This window comes from Oncorhynchus kisutch, linkage group LG7 (genome assembly GCF_002021735.2).
Source record: "Oncorhynchus kisutch isolate 150728-3 linkage group LG7, Okis_V2, whole genome shotgun sequence".
NCBI lineage: Eukaryota > Metazoa > Chordata > Actinopteri > Salmoniformes > Salmonidae > Oncorhynchus > Oncorhynchus kisutch.
In genome coordinates, this window is record NC_034180.2 from 11,969,641 (window position 1) to 11,988,276 (window position 18,636).

Here is an 18,636-nt window from a genome sequence, read left to right on the forward strand (position 1 = left end):
GAGTGCGGAGGGGAAAACGGAAAATTAGCTGAGAGGCAGAGAGGTTTAGAAGTCTCCTTGTATTGGTCTGTTATCCAGTTTACCACACCCATGCAAACCTGTGTAGATTGTATTATTTTCTACTAGCAACTCTTAGGAAATAACACTGATCACATGTTTTTCACACTTTCACAGTGTTAGTTTCATCCGCTGGTGTACAATAGTGGTGATGCAAAAAACAGAGAAACTACATTTTGATTGCACTGGTCCTTGAATGTCATCACTCATTATGGACTGCTGGAAAAACCCATCTCCAGCCATCATCTACTGTCCTGTACCTTGCTGGTCCACACGCTGTATGTATTATCAGCCATGCTGCACCTATCTAGTCTACATCAACTGCGCACAAGCCATTAACTGATAGGGTGTTATTACACATTCTGCATACATGTTTGGGTGAATGGAACTATTCAGGCACAGTGTAGCTGCTATAGTAACTAGCCAGCGGGTGTAATTTACCATAAAACACCTTTCTAGAAAGACTGCAGAGGCAGACACAGTCTAACCAAGGCTTTCCAGTGTCCTCTTTTGGGTGGTTATCCTCAAGCCCACTCTTATTGGGCTGTTCTTCTTCTCTATTCGTACGACTTATTTGCCACTTGTCTGACAAGGAGCTAAAATGACTGTGTATGCTGATGATTGCGCACTCTGCAAATCAGCAGCATACAGCACAGTGAGCTCACTGAGACTCATAGCAAGGAGTTACAGTCAGTGTCAGAGTGGGGTAATGAACAGTGAGCCGGTCTTAAGTACATCTAAAAAAAAACAAAGGAATGTATTTGGTTCAAAGCATCTTCGACCTACAGGAAAACCTCAACTGGAGATGGGGGTGACATTTGAACAAGTTCAACTCCCGGGGGTAACGTTTTATGGTCCGTTATTGAATCAAATGTTATTGGTCACATACAGGTGTTTAGCAGATGTTATTGCGAGTGTAGCGAAATGCTTGAGCTTCACAAAGGAGACGGGGGAGCGGAGGAATACGACTCCAGACCACCCCGACAATTTTTTTGCCCTTTCACAATTGGATTCTCTATTTTCTTCCTTATAATTTGCATATTTGTTTTTAGCTTTTTGATGCATTTTATTTCTCTTGTCGCAAACGAACGGGGAACAGGGGTAGGGTTTGGGGGGGGGGGGGGGGACAATGAGGTGGGGATGGGTGGGTGGGTAAAGTAAATAATCGCCGGTGTAAAAATCTGCAATCCTCGTGCCGATCTGTTACATAACGCTGATGAGTCAAACATTCTGCATCGTATCGAAGAGACACACTCTTTCTCACACACAGACACACTCTCTCTCTCACACACAAACACACACACACACACAAACACACACACACACACATAAACACACACACACACACACACAGGGGATCTTTGCGACAGTTCTCACCATCAGACATCTGTTTTGTTGTGTCAGAGCAGGTGTCTAATTCACAAAAAAAACACAGTTTCTCTCCACCATTAAAAAAGCTAATTTGTAAAGCAAACGCTCATCTCCATCTTTGAAGATCACACGGCCCTCTGCTTATCGGCAAATAGCCAAACGGATATTCATCTCTCCCGGGTTTGTTGGTTAACTAAATATGCCGTCCAAATTATTTCACAGCATTCCTTTCAATGCTTTTATCCAGCTTTAGAATTAGGTGTGAATCGCAACGGGTTCACCTGGGCTCCTAACTCGAAGTGTGGATGACAAGATAGAAGAGAGGTAGAGGATTAGACAGAGAGGGAGGGGAAGAGATGAGGGGGAGAAAACAGGTATTTCATAATCCGTCAAACTTTTTGGTCGACGCTCAAAGCAATTTGAGCTAAAGCACTCATTCGCTCTTTTTGGTGTTTCCAATTTTCCACTCGCTGTTTTCCTAGTCCGAGCAGGAGAAATCAGAGGCGCACTCCACTCGTTTTTTCTTTCCAATTTACCAGCAAGATTACATGACTCTAGCTCAGATTCCATCTACTACACAATAGACATCACAGTATTCAAGGGAAGGCAGACTGAAGTCACTGCAATTGTGTTTTATCAGTGTCACCCATTTCATATGATGATATGACATCAGGACATAGGTCGAAGGTGGCTGATGGACAAATAACCTTTTCACGATACTGAACCGAGTCCGAGATACCATAGTTGATGCTGAAAAATAAAATTGATCCGAGCCAGCACAGTACGGTTCAGTTCAGGTTGGCACGATAGTGTGATAGAGTCAGTGTAGTCCAATGTCATTTATACCAACGTAACATCCAACACCAACTCATCTCTATGGTGATACCATACGACCGCACAATGTATGATACCACGCATGATATAGTACTTGAGTTATCCAAATGTACAGTACAATGATAAAGATATACAGAACACCGTCATTTTGGCCATCACACGAGTACAGTAGAAATAGTACCAGAGTAGTAGTACAGTTGTAGTGCCTGCTCCAAATAACTTAGGAGGAAGAGAGGTCGTGCAACACAGAAGGAGGGTTGGATTGAAATAAGAGTGCAGAGAGAGAGAGAGAGACATTCAGTCATTTTGGTTATTAAAATGTCATCTATTGTAACTTTGGTAATTTATACTTGAATAACTTTAGAAAATATATGAACATATGGTATTATTTTTTTTTACATCTGTATCCATGTTGTCTATGATTTTCTAGTGGATAAACGCTATGGTTCAAGAGAAAAGAGCTTAATAATGAGATAAACATCTAATCAACGACCACCATTATTATCAATGAACTCTGCAACTTTTCCAACGATTGACTTTTTTCACAACCGCCACCAGTTTGGTGCCAATACATTAACAACAAAGACATATTTACCTAGTGAAATATCTTCAAGTGGAAACCCTTACATTAAAACACCAATGCTGTTCACTACATTGATTGTTTCTGTTTAGAATCATGTTTTACAGCTTTGTCATTCTATTTTTTGTATTTTACATGTGATAAGGCCACACACAGGGCCAGAGGTAATTACAGACACCTGTGATAATCTGAAGTACCCAACAAGGCCACTAGTTGTCTTGTGATGAGCCTACATAGATCAAGAGAGTGCAGATGGACGTGCGAGAGAGCGGGAGAGAGCGAGAGAGAGCGGGAGAGAGAGCGAGAGAGAGAGAGTGAGAGAGAGAGAGAGAGATGGCTGAAAGATTTAAGTGGGAGTCCTGTGGGGTTCAGGCATTGCAATGCTGATGGTGCAGAGAGGAGAGGAGAGAAAGAGGAGGAAAATTACTCTACTGTATCATCCCTTCTTTCAGTCTCAGTCTAACACCTCAAATTCACTTTGAGGGATTTCTCAATACTATTTAATTTAACATTTACTATTGAACATGAATATTATAACATCAAGTGGCGGTTTCCTGGACACAGATTCAGTCTAATCCTAATCTTAATCATTTTTTTTATTGATTTTCTCAATTTTCAGTCCAGGGTTAGTCTTATTCTGTGTCCGGGACACCGCCCCTATGGATACAGATATAAATGGCGGAGTATGTTTATTCCAACATGATATATATGTTGTAGTGTGTATATACAGATAAATGATGAGATATATTCAATCAGACTCAAGACTATAGCACACTGAAAATGGGAAAGTCCTAAAAAAAAATCTAAAACTCTCATTAAAGGCTATTAACGAGGAGGCTAGAGTTCATTAAAAGTCATAGATGAGATTATTAGCACAGGGGGAGATGGATGATTAACGAGGAGCGTGCTCCCGTCTCTCTCCAAATGTCATGCACAGGTACCCCGCAACCCAAATGAACATGGCACATTGATTACATTACAAAGGAAGTCTCTTTCCTAACACTCTTTTCGAATGTTATTTGTCAGATGCGCCAAATACAACACGTGTAGACCTTCCAGTGAAATGCTTACTTACGAGCCCTTAACCAACAATGCAGTTTCAACAAAATACCTAAAAACAGTGAGAGATAAGAATAACAAATCATTCAAGAGCAGCAGTACATAGCACTAGCGGGGCTATATACAAGGGCTACCGGTACAGAGTCATTGTGCGGGGGCACCGGTGTCAGATAATTGAGGTAACATGTAGGTAGAGTTATTAAAGTGGCTATGCATAGATAATAACAGAGAGTAGCAGCAGCGTGGAAGACGGGGGGCAATGCAAATAGTCTGGGTAGCCATTTGATTAGATGTTCCAGATTATGGCTTGGGGGGGGATAGAAGCTGTTTAGAAGCGTCTTGGACCTAGACTTGGCGCTCCGGTACTGCTTGCCGTGCGGTAGCAGAGAGAACAGTCTATGTCTGGGGTGGCTGGAGTCTTTGACAATTCGTCACACACTCGCTCGCTCGCTCACTCACTCACACACTCACAAGTATGCAGCTCTGGGTGTTAGACCGTATGCTGTAGGGTACAGTGTAGCAAAACGTATTGCAACGTGAAACCAGATCTGATCTTCTCATGGGACACTAAAACCCGCCATAGGCCGAAGGCCACTGATGTTTGATTTTGTATTTTTTTTTAAATCTGCCCCCAAAAAATCCTTCTCCTTCCATGACTTTTCCTAATTGTTAGTGTTTTACACTGCTCATTTGTCCCAAAAAATTGAAATCGCCAAATCTTTTTTTACCTGTTTTTTCACACCTACTCCTTAATCCGCCAAGACAATTTGCTGTAGGACGTTGGCACCAAGCCAGGCGCTAATGTGTCTCTATCTCCTCACCGAATGAATGACAAATGGATGAATGGGTGATAATTGTGCACCTTACTTCACAATTGAATTTCAATTAGGCCTAACTGAATGATAAGGAGGGTGAAGCGGTTGATTTGATTTAGAAAGACAATAGTGTCATGATGAGTTTGTGGTATGCCTATTTATCAGCAGCGAATCATTTGACCGTGCACCTTGGGGGTTGATAAAAGAGAATTGTATGTTTTTCTTTGTAAAAAAGCTGTTATGGGACTGTTTTATTTACTGTAAGATATTACTAATCACATGTATTGTAGGGAAAACGAAAACATACAGTTGGCCTTTAGAATAATGCAAAACATACAGTGCCTTGCAAAAGTATTCATAACCCCTTGGTGTTTTTCCTATTTTGTTGCATTACAATCTGTTATTTAAATGGATTTTTATTTGGATTTAATGTTATGGACATTCACAAAATAGTCCAAATTGGTGAAATGAAATTTTAAAAATGACTTCTAAAAAATAAAAACAATTGAAAAATGGTGCATGCATACAGCTGAAGTGGGAAGTTTACATCCACTTAGGTTGTAGTCATTAAAACTAGTTTTTCAACCACTCCACACATGTCTTGTTAACAAACTATAGTTTTGGCAAGTCGGTTAGGACATCTACTTTGTGCATGACACAAGTAATTTTTCCAACAATTGTATCACAAGTCCAGTGGGTCAGAAGTTTACATCCACTTAGGTTGTAGTCATTAAAACTAGTTTTTCAACCACTCCACACATGTCTTGTTAACAAACTATAGTTTTGGCAAGTCGGTTAGGACATCTACTTTGTGCGTGACACAAGTAATTTTTCCAACAATTGTATCACAAGTCCAGTGGGTCAGAAGTTTACATACACTAAGATGACTGTGCCTTTAAACAGCTTGGAAAATTCCTGAAAATGATGGCTTCAGATAGGCTAATAGACATAATTTAAGTCAATTGGTGATGTACCTGTGGATGTATTTCAAGGCCTACCTTCAACTGTATGTATTCACCCCCTTTGCTATGAAGCCCCTAAATAAGATTTGGTGCAACCAATTACCTTCAGAAGTCACACAATTAGTTAAATAAAGTCCACCTGTGTGCAATGAGTGTAACATGATCTGTCACATTGTATATACAGTTGAAGTCGGAAGTTTACATACACCTTAGCCAAATACATTTAAACTCAGTTTTTCACAATTCCTGACATTTAATCCTAGTAAAAATTCAGTTAGGATCACCACTTTATTTTAATAATGTGAAATTTCATAATAATAGTAGAGAGAATGATTTATTTAAGCTTTTATTTCTTTCATCACATTCCAAATGGGTCAGAAGTTTACATACACTCAATTAGTATTTGGTAGCATTGCCTTTAAATTGTTTAACTTGAGTCAAACGTTTCGGGTAGCCTTCCACAAGCTTCCCACAATAAGTTGGGTGAATTTTGGCCCATTCCTCCTGACAGAGCTGGTGTAACTGAGTCAGGTTTGTAGGCCTCCTTGCTCGCACATGCTTTTTCAGTTCTGCACACACATTTTCTATAGGATTGAGGTCAGGGCTTTGTGATGACCACTCCAATACCTTGACTTTGTTGTCCTTAAGCCATTTTGCCACAACTTTGGAAGTATGCTTGGGGTCATTGTCCATTTGGAAGACCCATTTGCGACCAAGCTTTAACTTCCTGACTGATGTCTTGAGATGTTGCTTCAATATATCCACATAATTCTCTATCCTCATGATGCTATCTATTTTGTGAAGTGCACCAGTCCCTCCTGCAGCAAAGCACCCCCACAACATGATGCTGCCACCCCTGTGCTTCACAGTTGTTCCTTGACTTGCAAGCCTCCCCCTTTTTCCTCCAAACATAATGATGGTCATTATGGCCAAACAGTTCTATTTTTGTTTCATCAGACAAGAGGACATTTCTCCAAGAAGTATGATCTTTGTCCCCATGTGCAGTTGCAAACCGTAGTCTGGGTTTTTTATGTCGGTTTTGGAGCAGTGGCTTTTTCCTAGCTGAGCGACCTTTCAGGTTATGTCGATATAGGACTCGTTTTTACTGTGGATATAGATACTTTTGTACCTGTTTCCTCCAGCATCTTCACAAGGTCCTTTGCTGTTGTTCTGGGATTGATTTGCACTTTTCGCACCAAAGTACTTTTCGCACCAAAGTCAAGACAAATGGATGGAATGGGCGATAATTGTGCAAGTTATTTCACAATCACATTTGAATTAGGTCTAACTGAATGATAAGGCGGGTAAAGAGGTTGATTTAATTTAGAACAACAATAGTGTCATGATGAGTTTGTGTAATCCATATTAATCGGCATTGGCACTCATGTTAATAATTTGACTGTGCGACTTGCGTTGTTGATACCATTCTCTTTAATGTTTTTCTTTGTAAAAGTAAACTCTATTACTAATCAAATGCATTGTAAGGGAAATGAAAACATGCTATGTGTTGCAGTGGGCCTTTAGAATAATGCAAAACATGTACTTGACTCTTTCCAACCTTTTAAGCGGAAAACAAACCAGTCAGCCTGCACAGCCGACCCATCGAAACTACACGTAAACTATACCAAAACGAATTTCACAGATAATAAGAGTCAGCCTATAGACAAGATTAAATTGACAATAATCTGATGAGTGACAATATTAGACCTATCAGTTGTCAAATTGTAAATGAAGAGATGGGCGCATATTGAAGTTTATAGATGCAGGGAAAGGAGCATCACTTTATCAAATCCTCCTTCATTGTCACTTGCAGGTAAAACATGTTGATTTATTACACTTACTTGTCAAATAACTCTCATAATTCACTTTTTCCAAGAATTTCCGTGCCGTCAATGATTTAATGACCACACGCGTGGCAGCATTGCTCTGGCTACTAAAACAAAAACGAGTAACACGATAGACTTTAAATTATAACGTTCTATATATTTTTATGCAATCCATCTTTTACAATTGTTCGTGCAATGGTGCTTTTGTTTAAGAACACAGCAAATCCTTTCACCTGTTCACCTGGCTGGTTATAATTGAATCTTTTTCCTTTCTACTTGGTCAAGAGAAGCTGAAACTGGACTTGATTCATTTCTGTAACTCGATTACTAATGGAAACTACAAGTAAAGTTGAAAATGAATGGATGACACTGTACTGTATTTATTGTAAGGGAAAGGAAAATAGGCAATAGGCCTATGTTTTCTCTCGAACTTCGTAGAATTACACAAGACACATCCTTGTCTCTATCGAAACAAATAACTGTTGTAAAAAAAAAAAAAACATGTATTGATATATTTCAAACAAATATTTCCTCCTGCAATTAATCCTTTATAATTGTTTATGTACTATTTATCAAGCGTTGGTGCTTAGGTTTGCTGCACCTTGCGAGTTGATGTGCATCTGATGCATATGCTAAAGAGGACGCCCGACAACGTTCTCTAGCGGGTACTTATAGACTGAAAGGCCAAGCGGTTGAACCCAGCACAAGATTTTGGCTATAGCTGAGTTGCTTATGTAGGCCTGTCATGTCCTACAGCTCTTGGCCGGCTTCTAGTATGTCTCCCAAATGGATCCCTGTTCCCTATGTCGTGCACTACTTTTGAACAGGGTCCATAGGGCTCCGGCCAAAAGTAGTGTACCAAAATATCAATTTTGGAGGCAGACTCCTAGTCTCCCCTCAAAGAACCAGTGTGATGGATTAAACCTCCACAAACCATAATTCATTATTACTGTCCCTCCACTGTGGCTTGGCAGTTAAGATTTTAATTGGTCGGTGGAGGGGCAAGTGTGCGTGTTTCACAGACTGATGTGTGTGTGCGTGCGTGCGTGTGAACGAGCTTGACTGACTGATGATTATTGCTGGTTAGGAGCAAAACGCCCTTGTCAATCATTCAGCACCCCCATATCTCCCTCGCTGCCCCTCTAAATCTTTAGTTCTTTAACACCGGGAACATGGTGCAATAATGTTTTCTTTATAGCCTAATTATGAATGATTGCATCAGAAACTAAAGTGAAGTCCCCACAGTAGTTGCTCATTCATTCAAATGGCTTCAGTCTGATAGTCGTGAAATTAAACTTCACAAGACTTGTCAATTGACTCCTTTGAACCGCTACTCCAAAGACATTTGACTGGATGGGAGTGTTTGTGTGGGTGTGTGTGTGTGTGTGGGTGGGTGTGTGTGTGTGTGTGTGTGTGTGTGTGTGTGTGTGTGTGTGTGTGTGTGTATGTGTGTGTGTGTGTTTGCGTGCTTGCTTGCCTCTGTTAGTCTCCAAGGGTCCATATGCTCAACTCCTTCTCTTAGTAAGATAAAGCACCTGTCTACTGTCATTGTACTGACTCTATTCCCACTAGTCTGTTACACTGTCCGATATGAAGAGACTGTGAATACAATCAGTGTCCATTTAGCAGGGAAAAAGGCTGTGTTCCTTGACAGTTTTGCAAAATGATTCCATAAACAAATATATAAGTCGCAAAGTACTGGCCTCGTGAAAGGTCTCATGGGGAAAATGACACCTCGCGGGCACCCATTTTACTATTTTATGACCTCCTGCTGCTGATCCTCTATTTCCATTTCCTCATCTCCCCGCTCTCCCTGTCTCTCTCTCCCTGTCTCTCTCTCCCTGTCTCTCTCCCCTCGCTCTGTCTCCCCTCCCTCTTCTCTCTCTCTCTCTCTCTCTCTCTCTCACCCTGTTTCTCTCTCCCTGTCTCTCTCCCCTCACTCTGTCTCCCCTCCCTCTTCCCTCTCTCTCTCTCTCTCTCTCTCTCCCTGTCTCTCTCTCCCTGTCTCTCTCCCCTCGCTCTGTCTCCCCTCCCTCTTCCCTCTCTCTCTCTCTCTCCGCCCCCCGCTCTCAATTCAATAATATGTTTTACTTCATTGGCATGGAAAGTTAAAACACTTAGTAAACACAAAGTCAAACACAATTTGTCTCTGTCCCTCTCTCTCCAGTTGAGGAAGGCGGTGATGGACCACATCTCTGACTCGTTCCTGGAGACCAACGTGCCGCTGCTGGTGCTCATCGAGGCGGCCAAGAGTGGCAACGAGAAGGAGGTCAAGGAGTATGCGCAGGTGTTCCGGGAGCACGCCAACAAGCTGGTCGAGGCAAGTCACAATTTCCCCCTCCCCCCTGGTCCCCCCAGTCTCATTTCCCCTTGTACTGCAGAGTCGTGATGTGCTTATCTGAGACACCATGTGGCGGTGTAGGAGGTCAATAATGCATTCCCAGGCAGTACAAGAGAGGGCAGGAAAATGTCAAGGAAGCTTCCACCTAGCGTCTGTAGATCAAAATGAAAAGTTTGTTAGTCAGTTATTTTTGTTTGTCAGCGTTCAAAATGTCACACTCAGAAGATAATTATTTTTGCATAACTATGCATACATTACCAGTCGAAAGCCTATCTATCATGACATTCAATAAGAGAGCTATAAGCAGACATATGGGGTGCAGTCTTCATATACCTTTTAAAAGGGGTTTTCAAGTTTCATCAACAGCTTAAGGAGAGATCTGTTGGATATAGCAGAGAAACTGGGTGGCGGAATGAGGGTTCGAACCACTGACTCCAGGAACATATGTTTTCCGGGGTCAGCAGCACTAGCACTAGCCCGGCCCCAGGCACAGCTTGATGCAGCCTTGATCTAGTAAGGAACAGACACCTTTGTTTGATGTATCATGGTCACACAACACACATAAGTGCTATTACTCACGACTTTCACATAGACACATACATTTTATGCACTCTCTATTATGTCTAGATCAAAGAGTATCTGGCTGCCAGACAGCTCATGTGTGCTTCCCAAATGGCAACCTATTCCCTATGTAGTGCACTATATATATGTGTGTAACCCTATGGGACCTGGTCAAAAGCTGTGGACTATGTAGGGAATAGGGTGCCATTTGGGACGGAACCACTTTCGGACAGCCAGGCAAAGTGCACTCGGTTCTGGTCTGTCTCAAAATAGCCAGTCATCAAAGCTAGGCCAAGATACCCAGTCTTGGGCCATCTGATTGGAGGGTGAAGATCGATTCTGAGTCACGGTTGCCTGGCAGGGTTAAAGTAATTCCGCTGCCTAAAAATAATAAAGCACCCTTTGCTGGCTCTAACAGCCGCCCAATCAATTTGCTACGTGTTCTTAGTAAACTGAAGGAGAGAATCGGGTTTGACCAAATACAATGGTATTTTTCAGAGAACAAGTTAACTACTGACTTCCAGCATGCATTTAGATAAGGGCACTCAACTTGTACTACATTGACTCAGATGACAGATGATTGGTTAAAAGATATGGATAATAAGATGGTTGTTGGAGCTGTGTGGTTAGATTTAAGTGCAACCTTAGCCAATAGAACCCAGAGAGTGTTATTCAATGGAAGCTTCTCTAACATCAGATATGAACAGTGCGGTGTCCCTCAAGGCAGTTGCCTTGGGCTGTTACTCTTCTCTATTTTTACAAATGATTTGCCACTGGTTTTACACAAAGCTAGAATGACCATGTATGCAGATGATTCCACACTCTACATGTCAGTACCCAAAGCCAGTGAGCTCACTGACATTCTAAATGAGGAGTTACAGTCAGTATCAGAATGGGTGTTTATAATAAACTGGTCTTAAATACAACTAAAAGTAAAAGCATTGTATTTGGTTCAAAACATTTTCAAAGACATAAAGCTCAACTGGAGTTGAAGAAGCTAACATTGTATGGTCAATTATCATGTTCAAGTCATATTGAAAAAGTTGGTGTGAAGCTGGGGAGGGGTCCGGTGTAGCTCAGTTAGTAGAGCATGGTGCTTGCAATGCCAGGGTTTTGGGTTCCCACGGGGGACCAGTATAAAAAATGAAATGTATGCACTCACTCATACTGTAAATCATTCTGGATAAGAGCATCTGCTAAATGACTAAAATGTTTTTTTTAAAGTGGGTAGATCTGTTATAAAAAGATGTTCTGTGTTTTTGACACAAAACAAATCAACTGTACTAGTTGTTCAGGCCCTGGTCCCATCTTGATTACTGTCCAGTATTGTGGTCAAGTGCAAAAGACCTAGCAAAGCTTTAGCTGGCTCAAAACACATACAGAACTAACATCACCAACATGCATGCCAGTCTTTCCTGGTTGAGGGTTGACTAGATTAACTGCGTCAATACTTTTTTTGGTGAGAAAAATGATTATGTTTACATTTCCAAATTGTCTGTATAATCAACTTACATATAGCTCTGCCAGACATACTTACCCAACAGACATGCCACCAGGGGTCTCTTCACAGTCCCCAAATCCAGAGCGAATTCAAGACAACGCACAGAGCCATGATCACATATCAAGTTACTCAAGAAAATAGCAAAAAAAAAACAACTAATAAAACACCTCACAACTCAACGCCTCTCCCCAATCTGACCTAGTTGTAATGTTTATATTAATGTTTGAAAATGTATGTAAATAGTTTTTTTTTGTCTGCAATGTCTTTTTGTTGTGTGTCGGACCCCAGAAAGACTAGCTGTCGGTCACCATTGGCATCAGCTAAAGTAGATCCCAATAAAAAAAATGAATCATTCACCCCCCCCCCTGAGGTTGAGTTCCCTCTTTCTCTGTCTTAGTCTCTCTCGCTCTCTCTCTCTCTGAGGGTTCGAGCACTCCACAACTCCTTCTCTTCCGAGAAATGTTCAGTTCAATTTGGGCTTGAGTTTACATGATGTTCCCTCTATGCTCGGTGTAATGTAATAGAGGAATACAGAAATTATTGAAACTGAATGCAAGTGGAGCTCTTTGATAGAGGCAGGCAACATTCAAGGTCATCCCATTATACAGTGAATATTATTATATAATTTTTACGAACAGAAACTTTTCCCGTTAGTTGATCCTGCTTCAAGTGTTTTTATCAACTCAGGGCAGTTGGGGAGAGAAACTGAAATCTGTATCCTAAATGGCACCCTCTGTGAAGGGAATAGGGTGCCGTTTGGGACTCAGATAGCCTTATTAACATGATAATGTGGTTGTATAACCTGTTTGTTTTCATCTGAGCTTGGTCCCCTTCCTTAAAGACTTGCACATACACACACACACACACACGCACACACACACACACACACACACACACACACGCACACACGCACACACACACGCACATTCATTGGCCTTCTACTAGTACATGACATATCAATGGCTCCTTCCCAGACAATGAAGAGGAAGGAGGAGTGAAGGTTATTAAATGATTTGCGGTTGCTGTAGTGGAGCCGAAATGAAGGGCTATTAGAAGGGCATTTAGCTTCGAAACACCAGTCAGCCTAGTGGATAAAGCGTTGGACTTATAACCGAAAGGTTGCGAGCTCAAATCCCTGAGCTGCCAAGGTAGAAAATCTTGTCGTTCTGCCGCTGAACAAGGCAGTTAACCCACTGTTCCTAGGCCATCATTGAAAATATGAATTTCTTCTTAACTGACTTTTCTAGTTAAATAAAGAGTCCAAAAAATACGCACTCACACATACAGGGATGTTAAAGATACGTACCACCTACAGTATGTGTCATGGGGTTCATGGATTTTTTTAATGAAGCGTGATTTATGGAGTCCTGGGATGTAGTCTTTGCCAGCATTTGACCCAACACACACACACACACACACACACACACACACACACATTATGTCCATACAGATGGATGGCTTAACATGTTAGTTCGCCGTAGGTTCCGTCAAGTGTATTTAGTCGCATTTGATAGCACTGTGTCTGAAAGTACTGCACATCATGTACAAATAAATGGATCGCAATCGCACACACCATATTAGTTTAATGACAGTGTTTATATACACATTTCCCTTCTGTTGGATGGCACAGTATGTTCTAAGTGTGCATTATACACATGGATGAATGGGCAATGGCATGTGGTGTTATTAGTTTAAATGAAGGTATGTTCATATACGCACTTAAGCTGTGCACACTACACAACTTTCAAAATCCTAAAATTGCTGACCCTCTCACGTTAAACAACCATCTTTCCTGTAGTTTTTTTGTTTGTGTTGCCAACATAGTGGTGCACACACTGAACGATGTGGCACAGACTGGGGGGTGGGGGGGGGGGGGGGGGTCACACACACCAAGATTCTTCTTCTTGGTCGTGAGGATTGTCGATACCACGCTGTCTTTGGCGAAAGCAATGATGTGATGATGCGATTAGATTTAACATAGCTACAATGAGATGTGGCTCAAAGCAGCCTCAGTCAGTCAGACATTCACACTTGCCATACAGAGTTGAAATGTCTAGCCGCCATTTTGAATTGAGTGACATTTCCTGTGAACTTCAGAGCTGTAACAATTTGACACTTTGGCTTTTGTTAATGTACAAACGCATACTAGTAGTTGTAGTCATCGCTTCTGCTTGAGAGTCGACACATTCTGGGTGATGCTGAACAACGTCATCATCTCACTGGCTTCTTCCTCTGGCGAGCTCTCATTGGCTATTGCTGATCACCGTTCTCGAAACCTGTCGTTGTACATTAACGCCACAAGAGCATTGCAGATCTTGTGCCGATAAAATCCAACGTTTGGAAACATCGGGAGGCCTGGGACTGCTCTGTCACGAGATCGGTAGCCCTCAGATTGTGTCTCTGACCTGCTCACATTAAACGAGTGTCAGTCAAGGCCACGTGCCCCCGAGTATACGACGACATGGGTTTTTTTTTGTCGCCGATCTCAAAAACTTGTCTGGGACAGCTAAATCGGGGGCCAAAATCCTGTAGTGCACAGCTGGCTTTAGACGTATTTGATAGCACCGTATGGTGATGGAAGTAGGTTATGTTCAAATAGATGGCTGTGTGTCGGCGTGATTTAATTAGATCTAATGTATTCATCGCTGTGTCTCTGTGATCTCGTCAGAAGCTGCTATCCATAGTTGATGTACATACCTGGCAGAAATTTCCCAGGCATCCATTTTCCCTAATAAAGTTGTGTGTTATCAAAAGTCATTGTCATTTGCCGTCGTTGTCATTTGTCATCATCTTTGTCATCACTACATGACGCCAATGCTGTTAGATCCTACTGAAGAAAGGACAGGCATGCGTGTAAGCTATTAGCCGGGTTGCTCCCTCCCTCTTTAACTCACAGAGGTCAACGTTGATCAGTGTTCAGTATCAAACGGGTTGTTGCCATGCTGGATCTGCCCTTCGTCAAGCCTATTGTGTCTCTATTTGATCTTGTCTGTCTTGGGCCCCAAGTTTCCCCTCTCCCCCCTAACCCCGGGCCCTCTGATCACCTTGCACAGTCCCAAGTTCAACCTCTCCCCCATGCCCCCCATGCCCCCCATGCCTCTCCCCCATGCCACTAATTACCAACAACATCATTTGATTGGCTGAGACAGGAGACGACCGGAGAACAAAGGGAAAAAGAAGACATAGTGAATATAATGCAATAGACCTCGGGCGCTGTAGAAAGGAAAATATTTATGATGAACTTTTGTATGGACTTAATTAGGCCAAATTGGATTGGGGCTTTTGGAGTCAGGAACACACTCGCTCTCTCTGGTTCGCCATCAACACCCCCCCCCCCCCCAACCCCCATCAGCCTCTTTATTTAAACTTTCTGGTCTTAATATTATGGAATGGGACAGCTTTTTGGCAGGCGGGAAATGTTACTCCGTGAGTTGGCCAAGGAATAGGACCTAACTGGCTGTGGCTGGGGTTTGGGATATACGGCGTATGACAAGCTTTAGCTACACTTCTCATCATTGTGATGTTGTACTGCCAGTTGCCCAACCTCAACCATAGTAGGCGCTTATTCATAGGGAGAGACGGGGAGAGAAGGAGAGAGAGAGGGATAGTGAGATTGACAGTGACAGAGAAAGATTGACACATATAGAGAAAGAAAAAAAAGAGAGAAACTATTAGAGACATCCAGTGTTAGGGTTCTGTTGGCCAGCTAGATTGGTGTAAAGTACTTAAGTAAAAATACTTTAAAGTACTACTTTTAGTAGTTTTTTGTGGGTGTCTGTACTTTACTTTACTCTTTATATTTTTGGGCAAATTTTACATTTACTTCACTACATTCCGAAAGAAAACAATGTACTTTTAACTCCAAACATTTTCCATGACACCAAAAAGTACTCGTTACATTTTGACAGGAAAATGGTCCAATTCACACACTTATCAAGAGAACATCCCTGGTCATCCCTACTGACCTGGCGGACTCACTAAACACAAATGCTTCGTTTGTAAATTATGTCTGAGTGTTGTAGTGTGCCCCTGGCTATCCGTCAATAGAAAAAACCAAGAAAATTGTGCCGTCTGGTTTGCTTAATATAAGGAATTTGAAATTATGTGTACTTTTACTTTTACTTTTGATACTAAAGTATATTTGAGCAATTCCAGTTACTTTTGACTTTCACTTTTACTTGAGTCATTTTCTATTAAGGTATCTTTACTTTTACACAAGTATGACAATTTAGTTGTTTTCCTACCACTGGCCAGCTACACTCCCTGTGTTAGGGTCCTGTTGGCCTGCTGCCCTGCCTATGTTAGGGCCTGCTAATTATGTGGCTACAGAGCTCTCATCAAATCCCAACACTCCCGTAATGAGTCGTACCTCTCCCTGACCCGCCATCCCAGAAAGACTTCCAACGAGGAGAGCCTCGTCCGTCTTCAAAGACCAAAGCCGCCGCTATTCCCTCCCTCCCTCCCCTTCTCCTTCTCTCCTTCTCCTCCACTATAGCTGATACCCTCTTAATTATCTCTCCCTCATTAAACAATAAAGGCTCTCAGTCTCCATTATATTAGCGCTGACCAAAACCCTGACACGCTCTCATTAACTGAAACACAGGATGAACATTATTTAGTCCCGGCTATCAAATTGCCTCCCGTCTTCTGTTCTGGGGGAAACATTTATTTTATTATTATTGTGAGGCGGTAGTATATTAGCTTGGTCGTTACCCCCATTGGACATCACAAGGACGTTGCAGTCCATCACTATTCCAATGTTAAAGCAAGGTCCCGTCCCTGACCTTGGCTCGATGTTGGCAGGAGGCCACTCTGGAGAGTGACTCATTATGGTCCCATCCTTAGGGCCTTTTTCCTTTGTGTTTCTGTGCAGGACCTTCTGAAGATGGCTACCTCTGCCCTCTTCTCTCTCAACTCTATACTAACCAATCAGTGCCTGCCTCTGTACTCCTTTTGTCTGTCTGAAAGAATTCTAGTATGCGTTGCTATTTTTCTTTCACCTATTTTTTCACAATGGGTCAAGGTCAGTGTTAGTGCACGGTCCCCTCCTTTCCAGTCTGAATCGTTCAGATAAGGTGTATGAGATAGGTTAGGGTTTTTCCCTCACAAATGATCCACAACACGATACAATAGAGCTACCTGTTTAAAGCTAACATTCCGTGCTTACCGGTTAAAAAGGACTTATGGCGGTTAAAATCCTGAGACAAACCCCTTTCTCTGGCCTTGTGTCCCCTGAACTTGACCCCTAGCCTCCCTTCTTGGACCACATGCAGTCATGACCCTTCTCTTACCCCCTCTTCCACCCCATATTCCCTTTTTTCACCTCCTTCCCCCATTTTCTTCTCCTCTTGACTACCATTTCAAAGCAGCGACATTTGCTTCACCAGTTCTACCCCCCCCCCCCCCTCTCTCTCTCTCTCTCTCTCACTTTCTCTCTCTCTCTCTCTCTCTCTCTCTCTCGCTCTCTCTCTCTGTCTTGTTCCCCTGCCTGTCCTCATTAATAGAATGTTTCAATGGTCCCTGGTTTCATCTGTGGTTTATTTGTAGTACGACGTCCCATGATAACATTGCACCCCTTTGTAGTGCTTTTGTCCCTTAACTATCTGCTTTGAAGAGCATTTGTTTCGCCCCTACTCTTAATTTAGTTTCTCTGTTTCTTAATATTTGAACGCTAGCTCCTATTAATAATGCATTGTTTATTGTTTAAAAGATTTGATTTTAATAAAGTTGGAAGGCACTGCCTAGTTACATTTTTTTACATTCGATTTTTATCATAGACGATTACTATCGCTGGGATTTTAGAAACCATAAAATAGTTATGTATTTTTAGCCTTAGTTATTCCTGCACTTCTAGTCCGACCTTTAAGAATCGTGTCTTAAATGGATTTCATTGCCCTATACAAGTGAAAAGTGAAAAGCAGCTGTCCATGTGTCACATTCTGACCTTAGTTCCTTTGCTTTGTCTTTTGTTTTAGTATGGTCAGAGCGTGAGTTGGGTGGGTTGTCTATGTTAGTTTGTCTATGATTTTCTATGTCTGTGTTTGGCCTGGTATGGTTCTCAATCAGAGGCAGCTGTTAATCGTTGTCCTTGATTGAGAACCATATTTAGGTAGCCTGTTTTCCATTGTGTTTTGTGGGTGGTTATTTTCTGTTTAGTTTTGTGTTGCACCTTACAGGACTGTTCGTTGGTTGTTTATTGTTTTGTTTTCAGTGTTCATTAAAATATTTAAAATATGAACACTTACCACACTGCGCATTGGTCCTTCTCTCCTTCCCCAGACGACAAGCGTTACACCATGTTGTTCATTGGTGTTTCTCTTTATACTATAACCTGGACTAAACCAAAAGCAGTCAAAGGCTAATAGACTGTAACCTGTAATCTTACAAGTACATGGAAGCGGACATCTCCCCTGTCCATTTTCTATGTAATCAGCAGTAATAAGACCTACCAATGCCACCAACACTGTTCCCATTTACAATTTCAAAGTAGCAGTTAAGTGCCATTCTCCGTGCACTGTTGAAATATTGCCACCCTTTCGCAAGAGGACTTGAAACGCTGTTTTAATTTCTGCTGCATCAGTTCATTAACTCGCCGTCCTTTAGATTTAAAGCAGTGACCTTACTCGGGGATGGGAGGGAAAGAGAGACCGGAGACAAGGGAGGAAGAAAAAAAAGGTTCAATGATTATGCAGAATCGATATGGGAGTTGAATGTAACCAATATCGGATC

At 41.9% G+C, this 18,636-nt stretch overlaps 1 protein-coding gene across 1 annotated transcript in view; it reads left to right on the forward strand.

Annotated features, from left to right (window-relative positions):
* The window catches only part of LOC109894191 (catenin alpha-2), a 690,086-nt gene that overhangs the window by 534,551 nt on the left and 136,899 nt on the right, over positions 1-18,636 (forward strand). The window contains 1 exon segment of the mRNA XM_020487470.2: positions 9,672-9,824. Within this exon segment, the coding sequence (XP_020343059.1) occupies positions 9,672-9,824 (153 nt within the window).